At 40.7% G+C, this 19,251-nt stretch overlaps 1 protein-coding gene and 1 long non-coding RNA gene across 4 annotated transcripts; both read right to left on the reverse strand.

Annotated features, from left to right (window-relative positions):
* Positions 1 to 639: 639 nt before the first annotated feature.
* LOC113053739 (uncharacterized) lies at positions 640 to 2,069 on the reverse strand. Of its 2 annotated transcripts, none has more exons than XR_003277306.1 (3): positions 2,044 to 2,069; positions 1,559 to 1,625; positions 640 to 862 (listed from the first exon to the last, which is right to left on the reverse strand). It is a non-coding gene; the product is annotated as an uncharacterized LOC113053739 (long non-coding RNA). The 2 variants fall into 2 exon arrangements; XR_003277324.1 differs by lacking the exon at positions 640 to 862 and adding an exon at positions 1,171 to 1,280.
* Positions 2,070 to 6,653: 4,584 nt separating this feature from the next.
* On the reverse strand, positions 6,654 to 13,145 carry LOC113050494 (B-cell receptor CD22-like). Of its 2 annotated transcripts, none has more exons than XM_026213621.1 (11): positions 12,849 to 13,145; positions 12,242 to 12,304; positions 11,699 to 12,040; positions 9,626 to 9,874; positions 9,138 to 9,485; positions 8,559 to 8,810; positions 7,955 to 8,218; positions 7,793 to 7,880; positions 7,633 to 7,678; positions 7,229 to 7,470; positions 6,654 to 7,080 (listed from the first exon to the last, which is right to left on the reverse strand). In XM_026213621.1, exons 2-11 carry the CDS (start codon positions 12,294 to 12,296, stop codon positions 7,047 to 7,049), a joined length of 1,920 nt encoding a protein of 639 aa, XP_026069406.1. In that variant the 5' UTR covers positions 12,297 to 12,304; positions 12,849 to 13,145; the 3' UTR covers positions 6,654 to 7,046. The 2 variants fall into 2 exon arrangements, with proteins under 2 accessions (XP_026069406.1, XP_026069320.1); XM_026213535.1 differs by having other exon boundaries at positions 12,242 to 12,318.
* Between the last annotated feature and the right edge of the window lie 6,106 nt (positions 13,146 to 19,251).

A 19,251-nucleotide genomic window follows, 5' to 3' on the forward strand; every position in this document is an offset into this window, starting at 1 on the left:
AAAAGCCCACATCCAGTTACAATTGTAGTAGTGACACAGACAGCAATGATAAACATGATATTCCAATCACCTAAAATAAAAGGAAATAAAGATAAAAAAGGATGATAGATGTACAGTAGTTAGGGAGTGGAGACGTCACCCTTTAAACAAGTCAAACACAAGAGTATCTCAGCAAAGAAAATACCTTCAACAGCTACTGAAACAGAGTCTGATCTCTGAGATCCATGTTGATTCTGAGCCTCACAAGAGTAGCGTCCGCTGTGACTGGAGCTAAAGCTGGAGATGATGAAACTCTGTCCAGATCCAACAGATGAGCTTTGATTCTCCTTAAACCATCTGAAGATGAGAGCAGGAGGGTTTGAGTCACTGCTGCAGATCAGAGTCACTGAATCTCCCTCCACTATTACACCAGACGGACTGATGGACACCGAGACGCTTTTTGGGGGATCTAGAGGTAAATCAACATGGTTTGGTTTCCTATCACTGTCCCCTCAAGATCATTGAAGATCTTTAAGATAACTTTCACCTTACATTGCTATTTTTTCTTTGAAGGAAAGGTGACTGCCTGGCTGTTGTGAATTTTACTTCATGTTGTTCTTATATTTTATTATTAAAAGTATCTACTCACACATGACTGTGATGCTGACAGCAGGAGAAGGCAGATGTTCATGTCCTCTGGCAGCACAGCTGTAATGACCAGAATCACTGCGCTCAGACTGAAGCTGGAGAGTTTTGCTCTGGATGTTTAAAGTCTGTCCATTTTTGTACCAGATGAATCTGTCTGTCAGATTGCATGTGGTTTCACAGGTCAGACTGACTGTTTGTTTCTCCAGCACCAGCTGTGGTGCCTTTACCTGAAGAGCTGGAGAAAACACGTCTTTATAACCATGACCAAGAAATGAAATTATTAACAGAAATGGAGGAGGGAAGTGGATTACCAGAAACTTTAAGTTGAATTCCTGTTTTGCAAATCAATTTTCCTCCCTCAGTATTAGTTACTAATCTGAAACAATACTCTCTCTCATCATTTACAGTGATGTTGTGCAGTCTGAGGATGGCAGTTTGTCTTTTTCTGTCTTCAATGTATTCAACCCTGTCTTTATACTCTGGCTGTGTTTTTAAATTTTTCATTTCTCTATCCAATCCCTTTATCCAAAATGTATCAATTAATTTCAGCTGCTGAGGGTGTGTATATGAGCATGACATGTTTACTGTGGATCCTTTAAGAGCACATATTGATTTAGTTTCATAAATCACATTCCAGGATTGTGCAAAAAGTCCTGCAACCCAAAACATAGAAGATCAGTGTGAAGATTGACTTAGTTCATTTGTAGCCAAAAAATATCATTCAGTTTTGTAAAGTGAGAAGCGTTTACAAGTCCTGCAATGTGTTGCAAAAAATTCACAAATTATCATGATGATGCAGAACTGTAAAAACTGATTGCTAGACTGAGAGCATTTCTGAATCTGCTGAAGACGGGCTGCTTGAGTTTAAATGATGTGTGTGTTTAGTTTTGCAGAAAGCATTTACAGAAATGCTGTAACTATTGTGACTCACCAGAAATCATGAGCAGAAAGATGAGAGGAAGAGAAAGAGTCATTCTGACCTTCACCACCACTGCAATCTTCACAGCCATAACAAAAACACTTACCATCAGTTATTAGGTACAGTAACAATCACTGTCAGTCTATGTTAATGATGCTATGTACATTAGAATAATAACATTTATAGGTCATTTGTCTTTAATCAAATAATTTTTTGCAATTCATTTGTTGTCCAGCAGAGGCTTACTCTATGGGTTGCTCTATTAAACATTTTATTATATCAGATCATGTGTGTCAGGGATCCACACACACTACATGAATAACAGTGATCAGACGATATTTAATCCTGTTTTTGTAGTTAAAGTCCAGCATCTAAAATTATATCTCATAATCTACAAAGAACATTTCTTTATTCTTCATGTATTTACACACCTTAAATTGAAATTTAGATTTGAAATGTACAAGTGCTTTATTAAATAACATGTAAAACCTCTTTACCTTGTTCGCAGTGGCTTTCATCAGCGGTACACAAAGAGCAAATGCTGAGTTTCGAACATGTTAGACAAGTTAAGATAATCTGTCAGTGATTATAATAACTTCCAGTTTCTATGCAAATGTGTTTTGTATGTAAAAAAAAAAAAAAAAAAAAAAAAAAAAACACTTCTCCAAAACAACCTACACTATTCACTATAAATGTTAGTTCAAGACAGTTTTATTTGTATGGCATTTCACAATCATTTTAAAGAAGCTATACATGAATGTCTTTATAATGAACAGGAATCTAACATTCAAACTATAGATTAAGGTAGCATTAAAGGAGATACTAAACATCATTCTGTAAAACCGTTAATCTCACAACGGTGAGGTTCTACAGCCTCTTCCTGTCAAACTGAAAGAAAGAAAGAAAGAAAGAAAGAAAGAAAGAAAGAAAGAAAAACTGAATTACCATCCATCCATCTTCTTCCGCTAAATCAGGGCCAGTTGCGGGGGCAGCAGTCTAAGCAGTGATGCCCAGACTTTACTCTCCGTAGACACTTCCTCCAGCTCTTCTGGGGGGTTACCGAGGCGTTCTCAGGTCAGCCGAGAGACATAGTCCCTCCAGCGTGTCCTCGGTCCTCCCGAGGCCTCCTCCCTGTGGGACGTGCCCAGGAATGCGTCCAGAAGGCATCCGTAACAGATACCCGAGGCCACCTCAGCTGGCTCCTTTCGATGTGGAGGAGCAGCGGCTCTACTCTGAGCTTCTCCAGAGTGGCCGAGCTCCTCACCCTATCTCTAAGGGAGCACCCAGCCACCCTGCGGAGAAAGCTCATTTCGGCCACCTGTATCCGGGATCTTCACTCATGACCATAGGTGAGAATAAGAACGTTGATTGACCCGTAAATCGAGAGCTTGGCCTTGCATCTCACCTCCTTCTTTACCACGACAGACAGGTACATCGACCGCATCACTGCAGAAGCTGCACCTATCCACCTGTCAATCTCCTGCTCTATCCTTCCCTCACTCGTGAGCAAGACCCCAAGATACTTGAACTCCTCCACTTGAGGCAGGAGCTCTCCATCAACCTCAAAAGGGGGACATGCCACCCTTTTCTGGCTGAGAACCATGGCCTCCGACTTGGAGATGCTGATTCTCATTCAAGCCGCTTCAAATTCGGATGCAAACCGTCCCAAGCTGGAGAGTTTTGCTCTGGATGTTTAAAGTCTGACCTTTTTTGCACCAGATGAATCTGTCTGTCAGATTGCATGTGGTTTCACAGGTCAGACTGACTGTTTGAAAACATCTACTGTCTGATTTTTTTGTACAGTTTTAGCAAACGTAAATGTAAGATATTTCTAAGCATGTTCTAAAATGACTAACTTTTGTTAAATAAATAAATAATAGAATAATATTATGTTCACTGAAATTCCTCCCTCCACAGCAGCATGTGCAGCCAATAGCCTTTGAGTATGACATGTGACAGAGCATGTGATTTGTTGAATGTAGTGAACGAATACGCTCTCCACTGAATGAGTTTCATGAGTCTGAACGAGTTTCATAAGTCTGAACGAGATCGAGAGATCTTGTCGTTCATGAATGAAATGACTGAACTGGTACGTGACGTTCGTGAACAATATGAATGAGAGTATACTGGGTCAATCGGCCATTTAGCATTTCAATCTCGCAAAGCACAGAACTGTGCACATACGCTTGTTTTGATATTTAGCATACAGAACATAACTCCACATTTAATCCCCGATTTATGAATGTGAATATATGATATCTGACCAAACAATTAAAATAATTATGCAAGAAAATCGTATGCTTTGTTCATCTGAACAACTTATTTAGACTTTATTTATTGAATGTGATTTTAATAAAGCCAAATCTTTTTTTGTCACAAGTGAATACATTCGTTGATTTAAGGCATAACATAAGACACTCTTTTTCGCTACTTGCTGTGGCGTATGAAGAAATGGTCACAACAGAATCAGTGAACGAATCTGAACGAATCATTTTGGTGAATGAACTGAAAATGAACTAATCAAAATTTCCACCAAGACTGAGCTCGTGCGTCATCTTCGCACCAGTTATTAAGCCAATAAAGTGTAGGCCTATTTATTTCAAAATTGTGCCTGGTACTATATAAATTAATGACCCAACCGACCGTGACCAGAATATGATTACAAATATTTTTGGATGACACGTAACCGCGGGTGACTGTACTATTTGTCCCCGCTGTGGATGGTTTCACAGAGAACTCCACTGCAGCACAGATTTCATTGCAAGCTATGCACCACTTCCTGTCTTAACGCTCCAGCTTAGTGGCTGTTTCAAAAGCTATATGAATATTATTATTACAACACTTTACAGGTGATTGACGTCACTAACAACATAAAATTTCCAATCGTTTATGTCTTATGAGCAGGAAGCTGGAAATTATTATAACTTGGTGTGGTGGGGGAGGCATGGTTCAGCGAAGTCTTCGACGGGAGAGCGAGTGAGGAGACGAGCGGTGTTAAGTGGGGCAAAACGATTAACACCTGGATCTCATTGCAGTGATTGGCGTGGGGAACCGGTATTTAAGCCGGCGGAGGACCAGCGAGAAGCGAGAGAGCTGCGGACTCATGGGAGCGAGAAGCTGCAGAGCTGCAAACCAAAAGACACGAAAACTACAGTAGTACAAAGTATATAAATACTGTTAAGTGCCTGTGCATGTGGCGCAATTGTTTATTTGTTTTCTTATTGTTGAATAAAGTATCCCAAGAGCCTCAGTAAGACCTGGACCTGGACCTGAGAGCAAAACTCTCTGCTCTCTATGGAGAATTTGCTTCAGGCCCAGAACAAGCAAAGCCAGCTGTATAACCAGGGGCTAAGTTATGAGAATTTGCACCGGGAGATAAAGTGCTCCTGTTACTCCCAACCTCTAGCTCCAAATTATTAGCAAAGTGGCAAGGACCCTTTGAGGTCACACGGTGGATAGGAAATCTCAATTATGAAGTAGTGCGAACAGATAGAGGCGACTCACGGCAAATCTACCACCTCTACCTCCTTAAAAAATGGAGCGCGGAGGGGTCAGTGATGCAAGCGACAGCAGTGAGTGAAGAGGAGGATCTCGGTTTTGTGTAGACCATCGCAGGGTGAACGCAGTATCAAAATTTGATGCTTATCCAATGCCACGGATTGACGAGTTGCTTGATCGGTTAGGCACGGCTCGCTTTTACTCGACATTAGAATTAACAAAGGGATATTGGCAGATCCCCTTATCTACCATGTCCAAAGAAAAAACAGCCTTCAACATGCCGTTTGGATTACACCAATTTGTGACGCTTCCTTTTGGCTTTATCGGGGCCCCAGCTATGTTTCAGCGCCTCATGGATCGAGTGCAGTGACCCCATGCTGCATATAACGCTGCCTACTCGGATGATATCATCATCTACAGTGGGGACTGGCAGCGGCATATGGAGCATGTGAGGGCTGTCCTTGGGGTGCTGAGAAGGGCAGGGCTAAGGGCCAACCCGAAAAAGTGCGCAGTTGGGCGGGTGGAGGTAAGGTATGCTAACTTCCACTTGGGCCACTTGTACCTCGTTATTCGGACCTCACCAGCCCGCTGACTGACCTCACTAAAAAGGAGGTACCAGATACGGTCCAGTGGATGGAGCAGTGCCAACAGGCCTTTACCCGGGTTAAGGCTGCCCTTTTTTCTCCCCTTTCTGTTGCAGAACGATGTATTGGACAGGGGGCTGGGCGCGGTCCTGTCCCAGGAGATGGAGAGGGAGGACCGTCCGGTGCTGTACATTAGTCGGAAGCTCTCGAAGAGAGAGACTAGGTACAGCACCATAGAGAAGGAGTGTTTGGCCATCAGGTGGGTGTTCCTCACCCTTCGCTATTACCTCCTGGGCCGGGAGTTCACCCTCTGCTCGGACCACGTGCCCTTCCAGTGGCTCCACCGCATGAAGGATACCAACGCGCGAATCACCCGTTGCTATCTAGCTTTACAGCCGTTTAAGTTCAAGGTGATTCACAGGCCGGGGGAGCAGATGGCTGTGGCCAACTTCCTCTCAAGGAATGGGGGGGGGGGGCGTGGTCCAGCGAGGTCTGCGATGGGAGAGCGAGTGAGGAGGCGAGCAGTGGTAAGTGGGGCAAGTGATTGGCGTGGGGAACCGGTATTTAAGCCGGCGGAGGACCGGTGAGAAGCGATAGAGCTGGGGACTCGTGGGAGCGAGAAGCTGCAGAGCTGCAAACCGAAAGACACAAAAACTACAGTAGTACGAAGTAGAGAAATACTTAGAAGTGTCTGCGCATGTGGTGCAATTGTTTATTTGTTTTCTTATTGTAGAATAAACTATCCAACGAGCCTCAGTACACCGACCCCGGTCTCCTTCCTCTTTACATCCACAAACATTGTTACACTTGGCTAGGCTATTTTTAGGCAAATTAACCAAAGTAGTAACTGGTTTAGAGATTGAGGCATTGTTATCAGCATAACATGGTTTTGTATAGTTCTGACAGCTCTAAAATATAAATAATTATCAAAGACTTATCACAGTAATTTAAGGCTATGTAAAACAGGTTGATGTATGATGTACTTGCTAATTTTTTGTGTAGCTCTAAACAGAATAATCATTGCAAAAGATTACAGTATTTACTACAGTAATGAAAATCATGGAAAATACAATACCTGGCACATGACAGTAATGAGAATTTGGTGTAAAATGTACAATTTTTTTCAATGATGCCATAATAAAAAATTAAGAATTTCTGAGAATGTTAAAATGTAATGAAATTAGCAATACAATCACACAGTATGAACAGAAAAAATATCTGTTTTACATTGACTTTACAAAGCGAGAGCTAAAAGGCCTAAAGTGGCGTTCATGTGTGAGTATAGAGTGAAGTCAGTGAGTGTTTAAACAGAAGAACAGTCCCATAGAATTGGATTCAAGAGGAGAAGGAGCTGGAACATGACCAGGGTTGGACTCAAAACCAGGTCTCCCATGAGCATCAGATCGACCACATGTTCCTCATTTCACTGAGCTGTAGATCACATCATCAGCTCTGGGGAGAGATTAAATGAATATGTTAATGTGGCACTTCAGAAAATCCCACCAGCAGATGACAATCCATCATCTCAACCCAAAACATATGAGGGCTCTTATAAAGCATCAAATATGTTTAATTTGGGTTCAGATGAATCATTTCTCACCTGTTGGCATCAGACGGATGTTGTATCTCAATGGTCTCTTCAGTCGTGTTCATGTCTTTGTTCTTGAAATGATGGACACTGGCATACTGAAGATCTTCAACATCTCCAGAGTCTTTGGGTTTGGGTTCCTTCTTTTTAATGTTGGCATACAGATCATCCCTCTGATTGGTTGATACTACTGAATACACTGGAACGTCATTGGTCGGAGCCATTTCTGCAGATCTGCCAACACGATCCTCCTGCTGTTGTAAAAATAATTATATAATCACATTGATATCAGCAGATCAATCTGAAATATCTTGTCAAATATCTGTCAAGTAACAGCACATGATCTTGTTATTTTCATTTTTATATATGCTTAAATATGCTTTCTATATCATGATCCTGCTGATCCTGAAACTTGCCTGATTTTGTCTGACTCTTTCAGCTCCACCGTCTCTTTTCTTCCATCTTCGGGAAAAAAAAAAGCTTTGTTAAAAAAGTACTGAACAGTAATTTATTGTAAATAACATTTAATATTTAGTGATAAGTAAATTCTGCATTTGTGTTAACTTTTGAAATTACTTCATAAACACAATGATGATGGTGATGATGATGAAGATCAACCCTGCCACAATCCCAGTAACTGTTTGCAGAACAGCTCTCTGAGTCCCTGAAACAAGATGTTCATGAAGATTATTTCACACTAGAGAAAGATAAAACTGAAAGAGTGTTTATAGTAAATACCTTCAACAGCGACTGAAACAGAGTCTGATCTCTGAGATCCATGTTGATTCTGAGCCTCACAAGAGTAGCGTCCGCTGTGACTGGAGCTAAAGCTGGAGATGATGAAACTCTGTCCAGATCCAACAGATGAGCTTTGATTCTCCTTAAACCATCTGAAGATGAGAGCAGGAGGGTTTGAGTCACTGCTGCAGATCAGAGTCACTGAATCTCCCTCCACTATTACACCAGACGGACTGATGGACACGGAGACGCTCTTTGGAGGATCTATATTAAACATATTTAAATTATGAGAATAATTACATTATTCATCTCATGACCTTCTCTTATCATTGTTAACAATTACTAAAGTGTCTCTGCAAGCTGAAACTGAAAGAGATTTTATTTGAATGACAATCAGAAAGGTTAAAATATACATCTGAATAGATGCACCCTAAATAAAACAATATTACATGTACTGATTTATCAACACAGATTCATAAATCACATTCATTTGACATATTAGTAGATTAATGAAGAAAAATGGCATGAAGTCTGTATGATTGGGCTGAATTTATCAAACAAATCTGAACTAAATTAAAAAATGTCCAGACCAGTTTGTACTCACATTCAATATTAATATAAACAGGTGGAGAGATCAGATGTTGATATCCTGAAACAGCACACTGATAGTTTCCTTCATCTTGACGACTGACTGACTGCAGCTGAAGCTGATTCTCTCTCACGGTTCCTGTAGTTGATATCTGTGTGTTTCTGAACCAGATGAATGTTGTTTGTTGAGGCAGAGAGCAGATGCTTTTACATTTCAGAGTGACTGAATCTCCCTCTTTCACACTCTGCTGTGTCTCCACCTGCAGATCTGACACAACAACAGCAACAACACTGATCCACCATAAGATTAATAAAATAAATTATAAAATATTATAACAACTGAAACTTTAAAGTGATGAAACTAATGAAGAATGAATCATTTATGTTGATGCATTTAGCAGATGCTCTTATCCAAAGCGACTTACATTGATTCTAGGTAAATATTTTATCAGTTCATGTATTTCCTGGGAACTGAACCCATAACTTTAGCATTACTAGTGTTGTGATCTACTGTTTAAGATACAGGAATAACAGATGGCAGCTGTATAATGTGTGTGTGTGTGTGTGTGTGTTTCTGAGAGGTCACTAACTCTACCGGTGACGTCCAGCTTTGCTCCAGGAATCCCCGTCCATTTTCCCTTCTCAAAGTTTGTAGTGAATCTGCAGTTGTAGATGTGTTTATCAGCTTCTGTTACATCTGTCAGAGTGATGCTGTAAGTGTCTTTATTTTCTTTTTCACACTGAACTCTTCCTCTGTTTTCTGGAACTGAACACAGCTTTGGTGGATCTCCATCAGGTACAGCAGGTTTGGTCCAGAAGACTGTTTCAGTCTTATAACTACTAGGATATTTTAAAGTACAGGACATTTTCACTGTTGTTCCCTTTAATGCACAAACATATGAAGGGCTGTAATTCACTCCCCAATCCTGCAGACCATCACCCCCTGAAACACGAAACACAGATATGACAAATATTATTAGGCTTCAATGAATCTTTCATTTCTTTTAGTTTTCTGCTGATGTCGAACTTGTGAAATAACTAGGGAAATATTTCACTAATTTAAATGAATCCGTTTGTACTCACCTACTCTAAGATAAACAGGTGGAGAGATCAGATGCTCATATCCTGAAACAGCACACTGATAGTTTCCTTCATCTTGACGACTGACTGACTGCAGCTGAAGCTGATTCTCTCTCACGGTTCCTGTAGTTAATCTCTGTGTGTTTCTGAACCGGATGAATGTTGTTTGTTGAGGCAGAGAGCAGATGCTTTTACATTTCAGAGTGACTGAATCTCCCTCTTTCACACTCTGCTGTGTCTCCACCTGCAGGTCTGACACAACAACACTTTCTCTATTTCACCATAATCTTAAAGTGAGAGTTCACACAAAAACTAAAATTAATTATTTTTTTATCACTCTGCTGTTGTTCTAAAGCCATGCGGCCTCTTTCTTTTTCAGAACATATTGTTACAAAATGCTTTAAAATTATTTCAATGCTTTCAGCCAATGCATGTTTCAAAGATACAATGTCTTTGTGGCTAAATAAATAAGCTAACATTATTTCCTTTAATCTCTTCCTTTGATTTCAAAATTGATCGAAGACAATAACTACTCTCTTCTGGTGACAACATAATATCTATAACAATAATGTACAGCTCTAACATAATGCAAGTCAATATTCAGTTAAACAGATAAAATTAAATGTGAATGGTGATCTTCTTCAGGCTTTAAAAACAGGATGCAAACGCATTCAAAAATACTCTCATGCAGCTTATGTTGTATATTCCAAGTGGATTATCTCCATGGTGTGTATATATGCAATGTCACCTGAACAGAGGCGGATCTACGGTGTGGCAAAGGGTGGCAGGTGTCACCCCTGGGATACAGTCTTGCCACCCCTGTTGCCTCCCCATTTATAAATCAGATAATATTTTTTAAGTATATTTTATGTTCATAGCCTACACGTTGAAGGCCAAGGAGACCCGCACCAAACTCCTCTCAAACAGAAATTGCTGATTTAGAATCCCCTCCCCCTCACAGTCACAATGGTTTCACCCATCACCAGCACGGCAGCGATCCCCGCGAAATTTCACCAGTCAGTGGCAGCAGGGCAGGCTGCTCGGTGCATCTGTCTGCAGTACGCACTGTCTCGGAGAAGAGAGGTTGATAAGCAGTTAGCAGTGAGGTTAGAGGTAAGTCTGACACAAAGTCGAAAAAGTCTGTAAGCAGACAGTTAACCCCTGCAACAACCACATTGTTCCGTTATTTACATCCGCAATACTTTGTTGTCTCATCGAATTTTTCTGTGATCGTCAGGTCAGATAAGGATCTAACATTAGTCTAGCTCTTTGTGTGTGTTTAAACTACTGTTGTCACAAGATTGGCATGCGTCCTTTCCCAGCATCTATGACTATCCAATTTTGAAAAATGGTCAACATGAGATCAACAACTGAGATAGCTAAGCGTGTCATAAGCTGGTGTTGCACAAGCACTGCACGTCTGACTCACATGGACTGCAGTGTAGAGAACAAAACACATTCAATGAAAACCGTAGCATTTTAAATTATGAATAATGTCCATGTCCCCCTCCTGAAACCTCATGCCAGCCCAGGAAAAAATCTCTAGATCCGCCACTGCACCAGAACACATCGAATGTAAGTCAAAAGTCACATTATTTTAATACAGTTTTGCATCTTTTGTTAAAGCATTTAGAAGATCACAATACGTTCATTACATGAACAACCAATCAGACATTTTATGACATTTCTCTATTTGTGTTCAGAAAAAGTGAAGTGAAGTAACCTTTTGCCAAGTATGGTGACCCATACTCAGAATTGGTGCTTTGCATTTAACCCATCCAAAGTGCACACACCCACACACCCAGAGCAGTGGGCAGCCATTTATGTTGGGGCAACCAGGGAGCAGTTGGGGGCTCTGTGCCTTGCTCAAGGGCACCACAGTCAAGGTATTGCCAGGCCAAGACTCAAACCCACAACCCTAGGTTTAGGAGTCAAACTCTCTAACCACTAGGCCACAACTTCTCCAAACAGAATAATACTACAGGTGCAGTTACATAATAAAGTGGTTGGTGTGTGTGTGTGTGTGTGTGTGCGTGTGTGTGTGTGTGTGTGTGTGTGTTTCTGAGAGGTCACTACCGGTGACATCCAGCTGAGCTCCAGGAATCCCCGTCCATGTTCCTCTGTTTGTAGTGAATCTGCAGTAGTAGATGTGTTTATCAGCTTCTGTTACATCTGTCAGAGTGATACTGTAAGTGTCTTCATTTTCTTTGTCACACTGAACTCTTCCTCTGTTTTCTGGATCTAAACAAAGGTTCAGTGGATCTCCATCAGGTACAGCAGGTTTGGTCCAGAAGACTGTTTCAATCTTATATTCACTGGGATATTTTAAAGTACAGGTTATTTTCACTGTTGTTCCCTTTAATGCACAAACATATGAAGGGCTGTAATGCACTCCCCAATCCTGCAGAACATCACCCCCTGAAACAGGAAACACGGTTATGAGAGAGTGAGGTGGTGTTTTAGGTGTTTTGATCCAGTGCACAAAAAAGTATCTTTTTATTTTGACCATTTTTATTTGTTAGCTAAACACTCATGTTAGTATAAAAGCTACTAAGAGTGAAGAGCTCGATCTTCTTTTCAAAGAGTGTTAAAGTGTCTGTATAGTGACTGAAGACTCACCCGCAGTCATGACCACGAAGATCAGAGGAAGTGACATCATGAGTGATGTCGCCATAGTGATTTCTGCAATCATAAAACTGACAGATATGACTTAATGAGCATCACCTATATACATCTCAAACTCTATTGTCTTGATAATGGATAGAGATGGTGATGATTTCTGAATAGTTCAGTGCTCAGTGAAGGCTTGACATGTGCTGAGGAGGTTTCTCATGTCAGGCCTCATGTAAAGATCTTCACACGTTATTTACATACTCAGATAGCACAGGTACGTCTGCAAGATGTCTGTTAAAGATCGCTTCATCTGGAAAGCACCTGCTGTGTACAAATGCATTCTACATCATAAACATCTTAAAAACTATTTTATAACATCAATTTAACATCTGCTAGGAAACGTCCAATAGACATATTGTAGATGAGCAAACACTCTAAAAAACACGTCTTGTAAACGCAGACATTAACAGACGTCTCTGTGATGTACGTGTGCTATCAGGGTATGGATCTACAACATGTATCTTCAACTCATCACCACATATCTACAAATATATGTTGTAGCCCTTCAGAATTATTTTACCTAAATGTTAAATAATGGTAAAAATGGTCTTACCACGCTGCAGTGTCAATGTGTCAGTGTCGGCACCCAAATGAGAGAAATATCAGCAGCTTCTTGTGTCAGTTTTCACACATGAATCTGCATTTAAAGATTCCTCTTTCTGCGTATGCGTAACACCATCTCAACTACACAAGAACAACTAGAAAAGTCTCCAGATCCAAACAAATAAGCTTCAGAATTCACTTTTGTTAAATATTTGTGAGAGAATATGCGAAACATGATTGCTTTGTAAAAATACTCATCATGACTGCAGGAGCATCAAGAGTTTTTAATGCATGAAGGTTTTCAGCTCTTAGGTTCAAGATCCTCTTTCTAACACAAACTTTTTTTTTTTTTACTTAAGCAATGATGCAACGCAACTACATTTACACAGTCAGAAACATGAGCAAGTACCTGGTGTTTGAGTCAGTGGCAGTTTCTGACCAACAACACAAGCACTTACACACCAGACTGACAGCACATAGTATTAATGTCACGCTTGAGGCAAGGAAGAGGTGAGTCAAGAGGCATTTATTTGTCATTTGCATAGTTAACACTGGGGAATACTGGGCATTGAAATGCTTGTGACGAGGCTCAGACATACAGTGACAATAACAAGACATAAGACATAGACGTACCTGGAGAGCACTGAGGTTCTTGAGTGACTACAGAGCCCAAAGACAGAAAGACATGGACAGAGCATTATATGCAAATAAGTGGCAGTAACCGGTACAATAAAGGTAATCAGTGTTTAGAGTTATAGTGTACATAAGAAGTCCTGAGGTAATATTATGATTACTGGGGTAGAACGGTGTCTAAAATGTCTTTGTAGAGTGATGTAGAGCTACATGGAGGATAATTTAAAGTGGCAGTGCAGATGCAATAAATAAACTTAAGAGCAGCACACATTCAGATGTATGTGAGTAGAGCAATGTCCAAAATTCATTGTGGAGTGTCACAGAGTAACATGAAGGAATATTAAAAATAAAGTGGCAGTGCAAGTACAATGAAACATAAGAGCAGCATGTATTCCGGTGTTTGTTTTTTTGTTGTTGTTTTTTTTAGATGGAGGACAGCTGATTGTTAAGTAGTCTTATGGCTTGAAGATAGAAGCTGTTCCTAAGTTCTTGTCCGTGATCGGATGGATCAGAAACGTCTGCCAGATGGCAGTGTGGCAAACAGGTGATGAGCAGGATGAGTGTGGTCCTTGATGATGCTGCGAGCTTTTCTCAAGCAGCGAGTTTGATAGATGTCCTGTAAGGCTGGGAGTTTATGTCCAATGATGAGCTCTGCTGTTCTCACCACTCGATGAAGAGCTTTGCGGCCCAAAGAAGAGCAGTTGCCGTACCATACAGTGATGCAGCCGGTCAGAATGCTCTCAATAGTGCAGCGGTAGAAGTTTGACATGATGTTAGAGGAGATGCCAAACCTCTTCAGTCTCCGCAGGAAGTAGAGATGCTGACGGGCTGTTCTCACTATGGTCTCTGAGTGAAGGCTCCAGGAAAGATCCCCAGAGATGTGAATGCCAAGGAACTTGTAGCTCTTAACTGTCTCTGCTATCTCTCCGTTGATATGAAGGGGAACTTTCCACAATCATCTCCTTGGTCTTGCTGACGTTTAAGCCCCTTTCACACTGCCATTCCGGCAAATACACAGGTAATTCCCGGGTAGCTAGATTTGGCACTTTCACACTGCCAGTGATGACCCGGTATATGTACGTGCTTTCACACAAAACCCTTGAAGATCCCGTAATGACACGTGACATCAGGGTGTGACGTGTAATGTATGAGTCGAAAATGCTAGGCACATTATACTTTCACTGAATCAAGCAAACGATCTCTGCGTCAGCGCGGAAAGTGAGGAACTAACTGATCTCTGCTTCATTACAGTTTGCACATATGTTTTCGTCGCGAACGTTGATCTTCCTTTAAAACAGCCGGTAAAAGAGTTGCACGATAACGCGCGTCATCACTTCGATACAGAATTAGATCTGGCTTTTGTTTACACAGCGCTCGTCCCGGGTCGAACCCCGCAATGTTACTAGGCCCCCGACCCGGGTTCAATGCAGTAATCAATCCCGGGACGTGGTTGCTTTCACACAGAAGGCGACCCGGCAATGTTCCGGAAATATTGTGGGTCCGACGTGCAGTGTGAAAGGGGCTGTAGAGAGAGATTGTTATCAGCACACCATGCTGTGAGTGCATTAATCTCATCTCTGTAGGATGTCTCATCGCCATTAGTAATGAGTCCTAGGATAGTAGTATCGTCAGCAAATTTGATGATGATGTTGGAGCTATGCTTGAGCAGTAATAAGTGAACAGGGAGTACAAGAGAGGACTGAGTACACATCCCTGTGGGGCACCAGTGCTGAGTATAAGTGAGGAGGAGGTGTGATTGCCAATTCTGACCACCTGGGGTCTTCCGGTCAAGAAGTCTAGGACCCAGTTACATAAGTGCCTGTTAAGACCCAGAGTTTTCAGTTTGGCTATAAGTTTGAGGTGAGGATCTAAATGCAGCACAATTTATTAACAAAAATTATGAAATAATATAAACAAAGCAGATAAACCCAGACAAAGCTAAAAATATACAACACTTCACATAAGCAAAACAACGACCAGCAATACTTTAAAATAAGAATCAATAAAACAGGGGAACATGTAACAATTAAAGCTCTTCAAAATCACAAACAGATCTACTGAATACTTCCCAAAACAAGAGAATTGGGATTCATCACTCAAACCTTTTCTGCATTTCCTTTCACTTTTCTGTCATGTGGTGGTCAAAAAGATGAAGCACATTTTATTGCCAGTTGCACAAAGTTAGTTTAGAAGCAATAAAAGTTATCAAAGCAATTATTGTAGTTTTTCAGTTGAACCTTATTTTACAGTGTGCACTTACCTGTACTTGTAATGAGTATAACTATTTAGAGAAATGTGTATATATATATGTATAGTTATTTCATAGTTAATATCGTTGTGTCCTGTAGTCTGTTATGATGCAGTACCGAAAGACTCCAGCAGAGGGTGAAGCACAATATCCCCCACTCATAATACAGAAGTAACACTGCCCTCCAGTGTTGCCAAGTCTTTGGTTTTTATGGTGAACTGGACAACTTTAACACTGTTGCAGGGTGTTACTTTTCATGTCTGTGGGTTGAACCCCAATAACTTGATATTTTGTTCCTGGAATGCAAATTTTACAAGGCAAACCCACCAAAACGTAAACATGTATTTTATCCCCAAACTGCAATAGTTTAACATGGACGCCCCCTCAAAACTCGATTGGGCTAGTTTTGAATAGTGATTTGGCGGGTTTTGTTTTGAAAACCTGGTTGAAGGAAACAAAGTGTTCATGTCTGTCTGTTTAAAATATCTATGTTCCCCTTTTTCAGGTTGACTACTTCCAGTCTATTTACTTCGGAAAATACTGGAATATATAAGGAACTCACATGGGTGAGGGTTAGGTTCAGGGGAAGGATCAGCGATAGTACCAAGTTATTACAATAACAAGTACATAATTTGTACATTTATTTTATCTGTTTATTATATCATTCATTTGATGGAATCAGAAGCAATGAGACTTATGACAGCAAATATTACAAAAAACATATATTTCTGAATCTTTGTATAAAATTAAATGCCAAACTCTAAAAGCATATCACCATAAAACTTTGGAAGGTGAGTAGATGATGACCAAATGATGTAAATGTGTATATATATATATATATATAGGAGGTGAAAATGAATCCATGTGACTTAAGATTGAATAATCAGCTTTTTGAAACTCACTTATGTGCTGATTGCATAAAAATTAAATATTACAAATGTATTCTCATGCAAACTTTAGCAATACTCAGCATGAGGTCACGGAGACACACCATCTGCACACAAGGATGTGTAACAACATTCTGCAGTGTTTCAAACAGTGTAACATCTTTGTCAGGATCCTCAATTCCGGGTCAAGCCACCAACAGGAATTGACCTCACGATCTTGTCTCCAGCTCACTGCATTTTCTCAACAAAGCACCAGCCATACCATATGCTCACATTTGGCAGTTAACCTGTGTGTCTTTGTTCTCTTGTCTCCAGAACTCTCGTGGCACTATCCATGATCTGAATTCTCCTACGTACCTTGATATCTCCTGAGTGCCCATGTGATCTCGAACATTGTTCTCCAACTGCAAAGAAAGAGACAAGTATTGATATTCACACATTGTGTGTCTTTGACGTCTCAACACGTAACGAACTCACCTGGTTTTCACAGAAGCGGAATTCCCCAGGTTCCACGGACATGAACTCCACAGACCCCGCACAAAGATTTCCCTTACTCACCTCTCACGAACTTTGACTTAATTAAACACTGTGTTGAATTCTCTAACCTCAGCCTCCGTGTGCCATCCCTGACAATCATTAAGATTTCCTAAAACTTCACGTTTCTAGAGATACCATAATAAATAGATACAGTAAAGTGTCTTTCTTTCCTCATATATAGCATTAAACTAGAAATGTATAATTAGATATATACACTCACCTAAAGGATTATTGGGACCACCTGTTAAATGTCTCATTAGTGCAATTATCTAATCAACCAATCACATGACAGTTGCTTCAAAGTATTTAGGGATGTGGCCCTGGTCAAGACAATCTCCTGAACTCTAAACTGAATGTCAGAATGGGAAAGAAAGGTGATTTAAGCAATTTTGAGCGTGGCATGGCTGTTGGTGCCAGACGAGCCGGTCTGAGTATTTCACAATCTGCTCAGTTACTGGCATTTTCACGCACAAGCATTTCTAAGGTTTACAAAGAATGGTGTGAAAAGGGAAAAACATCCAGTATGCGGCAGTCCTGTGGGTGAAAATGCCTTGTTGATGCTAGAGCTCAGAGGAGAACGGGCCGACTGATTCAAGCTGATAGAAGAGCAACTTTGACTGAAATAACCACTCGTTACAACCGAGGTATGCAGCAAAGCATTTGTGAAGGTACGACAGGGACAACCTTGAGGCGGATGGGCTACAACAGCAGAAGACCCCACCGGGTACCACTCATCTCCACTACAAATGGCTACATTGCACGAGCTCACCAAAATTGGATAGTTGAAGACTGGAAAAATGTTGCCTGGTCTGATGAGTCTCGATTTCTGTTGAGAAATTCAGATGGTCAAGTCAGAATGAGAACATGGATCCATCATGTCTTGTTACCACTGTGCAGGCTGGTGGTGGTGGTGTAATGGTGTGGGGGAGTTTTTATTGGTACACTTTAGGCCCCTTAGTGCCAATTGGGCATTGTTTAAATGCCACGGCCTACCTGAGCATTGTTTCTGACCATGTCCATCCCTTTATCACCACCATGTGCCCATCCTCTGATGGCTACTTCCAGCAAGATAATGCACCATGTCACAAAGCTCGAATCTTTCAAATTGGTTTCTTGAACATGACATTGAGTTCACTGTACTAAAATGGCCCTCACAGTCACCAGATCTCAACCCAATAGAGCATCTTTGGGATGTGGAGGAACGGGAGCTTCGTGCCCTGGATGTGCATCCCACAAATCTCCATCAACTGCAAGATGCGATCCTATCAATATGGGCCAACATTTCTAAAGAATGCTTTCAGCACCTTGTTGAATCAATGCCATGTAGAATTAAGGCAGTTCTGAAGGCGAAAGGGGGTCAAACACAGTATTAGTATGATGTTCCTAATAATCCTTTAGGTGAGTGTATATAAAAATAGTGTACAAGCTATTGATAATAAAAATCATGAAACTAGAAATATTCATACAGTATTGTTCAAAATAATAGCAGTACAATGTGACTAACCAGAATAATCAAGGTTTTTAGTATATTTTTTATTGCTACGTGGCAAACAAGTTACCAGTAGGTTCAGTAGATTGTCAGAAAACAAACAAGACCCAGCATTCATGATATGCACGCTCTTAAGGCTGTGCAATTGGGCAATTAGTTGAAAGGGGTGTGTTCAAAAAAATAGCAGTGTCTACCTTTGACTGTACAAACTCAAAACTATTTTGTACAAACATTTTTTTTTTCTGGGATTTAGCAATCCTGTGAATCACTAAACTAATATTTAGTTGTATGACCACAGTTTTTTAAAACTGCTTGACATCTGTGTGGCATGGAGTCAACTCCATGATTCTTTAACAACATTCAACAATTCATTCACATTTCTTGGTTTTGCTTCAGAAACAGCATTTTTGATATCACCCCACAAGTTCTCAATGGGATTAAGGTCTGGAGATTGGGCTGGCCACTCCATAACATTAATTTTGTTGGTTTGGAACCAAGACTTTGCCCGTTTACTAGTGTGTTTTGGGTCATTGTCTTGTTGAAACAACCATTTCAAGGGCATGTCCTCTTCAGCATAGGGCAACATGACCTCTTCAAGTATTTTAACATATGCAAACTG

This window comes from Carassius auratus, chromosome 1 (assembly GCF_003368295.1).
Source record: "Carassius auratus strain Wakin chromosome 1, ASM336829v1, whole genome shotgun sequence".
Classification (NCBI taxonomy): domain Eukaryota; kingdom Metazoa; phylum Chordata; class Actinopteri; order Cypriniformes; family Cyprinidae; genus Carassius; species Carassius auratus.

Excerpts from the sequence above, each read along its gene's own strand:
- LOC113050494 (XM_026213535.1), bottom strand. The coding sequence starts at position 12,314 with ATGATTGCAGAAATCACTATGGCGACATCACTCATGATGTCACTTCCT. Across the intron at positions 8,219-8,558 it reads TGTTTATATTAATATTGAAT|ATCCTCCAAAGAGCGTCTCC; the intron begins GTGAGTACAAAC and ends TGTTTAATATAG. Across the intron at positions 7,679-7,792 it reads ATCATCATTGTGTTTATGAA|ATGGAAGAAAAGAGACGGTG; the intron begins GTAATTTCAAAA and ends TTTTTCCCGAAG.